Here is a 2,448-nt window from a genome sequence, read left to right as displayed (position 1 = left end):
TTAAAGCGCTTCATGGCATAGGACCCGGTTACCTCCGAGACCGCCTTCTGCCGCAGATTCCCTCCCACAGACCGGTACGCTCCCACAGAGTGGGTCTCCTCAGGGTGCCGTCGGCCAAGCAATGTCGGCTGGCGACCCCCAGGGGGAGGGCCTTCTCTGTGGGTGCCCCCACCCTCTGGAACGAACTACCCCCCGAGATTCGGATGATTCCGGATCTCCTTACCTTCCGTCGCGCCCTCAAGACATGGCTCTTCCAGCAAGCGGACCTGACCTAGGGAGGATTTTATACTGGGTTTATTTTTTAGCAATTTGACAGAGACACAACTTTAAAATTTGATTTAATTCGGTTTTATCGGGGGGGAATGTATTTATGTTTTGTTTTAAATATGTTGTGCGCCGCCCTGAGTCCCGCAGGGAGAAGGGCGGCATATAAATTAAATTAAATAAATAAATAAATAAATAAATAATCCAGCACCACACATCTTAACATTCTTGAGGTTTGAGGATGATTTAGACCTTGAATTATCCTAAGAAACAGCATACACACAAACAAATGTTGTATCGGTTGGGAGTTTTTTTCTCCTGTGGTCCATCTTTTATTTCTTTGTTTCATAAAAATCTTTTTTTTTTTTAAGGAAAAAAGCTAAGCAGAATTAGACTTTGTAAGTTCTTGGATGGGAGACCACTAAGAAATCCCGTCTAGAAAGGGGGAATGGAAAAGCAGCTAAGAAAAGGGCTATTTTGGGATCAAGGAAAATAGCGTGGCTAATCTCTCTGAAATCCCCCAACGGGGCACTCATTTTCCTCTCGTTTTTAACTATTCTGTTCTGTAGGCAGCCGAAGACGTGCTGAGACAGGCCAAGCAAGAGAGGAAACAGGCTGGCAAAATGTCTGCCAAAATTGCTCTTACCACGGCAGAGATCTCCAGACAGGAAGACAAGGCCAAAGAACTTGGGGTCCAGCTTGGAAAACCTGAGGAGGTCAGTCCCTTTTTCTAAGACGCATCAGGACAGGGATGTCCCCAAAGTGCTTTTTCAAAAGGCCCCTGGACTTTGTTTTCCCTTGAAGACGTTTCACTTCTCATCCAAGAAGCTTCTTCGGTTCTGACTGAAGTTCAGTTCAAACTCAAGTTCAGTTCAGTCAGAACCGAGGAAGCTTCTTGGATGGGAAGAGAAACGTCTTCAAGGAAAAACAAAGTCCAGGGGCCTTTTGAAAAAGCACTTTGGGGGCAACCACGACCTGGATGACATCAGGAGAGGGACCACTGGGGGAGACTAACACGAGACTTGTCTTGTTGGAAGGTCGTAGTGGAGATGACCGGGCTCGGCCAGGACCTCCGACAGGCCCAACGCTCCTTGGAGGTGGACATTAAAGCCCTCAAGCATCTGCTCTCCAAGCTAGGTGAGTCCTCAAGCCAAGGCCACGTTGAACTAACCACAATTAGCCCCAAACCAAGCTTGCTTGTTGTGTGATTAGTGGTAGTCCTTGACTTACGACCACAATGGAGTCCAAAATTTATGTTGCTAAGCGAGACCTTTCTTAACTGCCCCATTTTACAACCTTTCTTGTCACAGTTGTTAAACGAATCACTGCAGTTGGTAAGTTAGTAACAAGACTTAAAAGGCATCCAAGGCAGGGGGGGGCGTGGATCAAACATACCTGTGGGATTTAGTTTTTACCTGGCAAGGAACACACCTGTTCCCTGGTTGAGCTTTCAGGATTTCCAGTCATCTCCACTAGGGGGCAGACTCTTCTTTCCGTGAAGATTTTTAAAATAAATAAATCGCTTTTGGGTTGAGTTTCCTTGGAACAAACCTAGATGCTTCCTTAACAGTGGTTTCCCAGCGCCAAGATTTTGTAACCCAGCCTGCTTTAATTAATACATTGAAAAAAATTAGCTCATGTGCCCATTTTTCTTCCTTCTATCTGCAGTTGGTCCTTTGCAATAGCCTCTCTGCAGGCAGAAATCAAACAGGTCAGCCTGATTTTTTCTGGCAGGGCTTGAGATAAGCATTCAGTTCTTGATTTGCACTGCACCCCCCAAAAAGAGGCAATTAAAACAACTGAGCCCCCCCCAAAAAATACACAGTCTTTGTGTACAGTGCATGAAAGGAAAAATAATAAGAGTAACGAGATAACATTCATAACATAAGGGGTGGGGGTGGGACGAGGTCCAGCACAATTTGAATTGTTATGCTAGCCAAACTCAATCAGAATAGTTCCAGTGTTCCTGTGGAGTTGATTTCCCAGTCTGGTCTACCTAGCAGGGCTGATGTTGGAGCTGTGACGGAGCTGATGGAGGTTAGTGTCAATGCCCTGTTCTGCTTCCCCAGGAAACCTGGATCAGTCTGTGGCTGTGCTCCATGCCAGCCAGGTCCAGCTGGCAAACTTGAGGCTGCGCCTGGCAGGACCCGGTGCCCTGAATCAGACGCTGGGCATCTTGGAACA

At 46.7% G+C, this 2,448-nt stretch overlaps 1 protein-coding gene across 1 annotated transcript in view; it reads left to right on the top strand.

Moving 5' to 3' along the window:
• The window catches only part of LAMC3 (laminin subunit gamma 3), a 29,416-nt gene that overhangs the window by 25,894 nt on the left and 1,074 nt on the right, over positions 1-2,448 (top strand). The window contains exons 25-27 of the mRNA XM_015820335.1: positions 834-980; positions 1,302-1,401; positions 2,334-2,414. Of these exons, the coding sequence (XP_015675821.1) occupies positions 834-980; positions 1,302-1,401; positions 2,334-2,414 (328 nt within the window). The remainder of the gene's footprint in view (positions 1-833; positions 981-1,301; positions 1,402-2,333; positions 2,415-2,448) is intronic.

This window comes from Protobothrops mucrosquamatus, unplaced genomic scaffold (assembly GCF_001527695.2).
Source record: "Protobothrops mucrosquamatus isolate PMUCROS unplaced genomic scaffold, P.Mucros_1.0 scaffold1122, whole genome shotgun sequence".
Lineage (NCBI taxonomy): Eukaryota > Metazoa > Chordata > Lepidosauria > Squamata > Viperidae > Protobothrops > Protobothrops mucrosquamatus.
The sequence above is the reverse complement of the archived record's forward strand: the minus strand, read 5'-3'. Positions and strand labels throughout refer to the sequence as shown.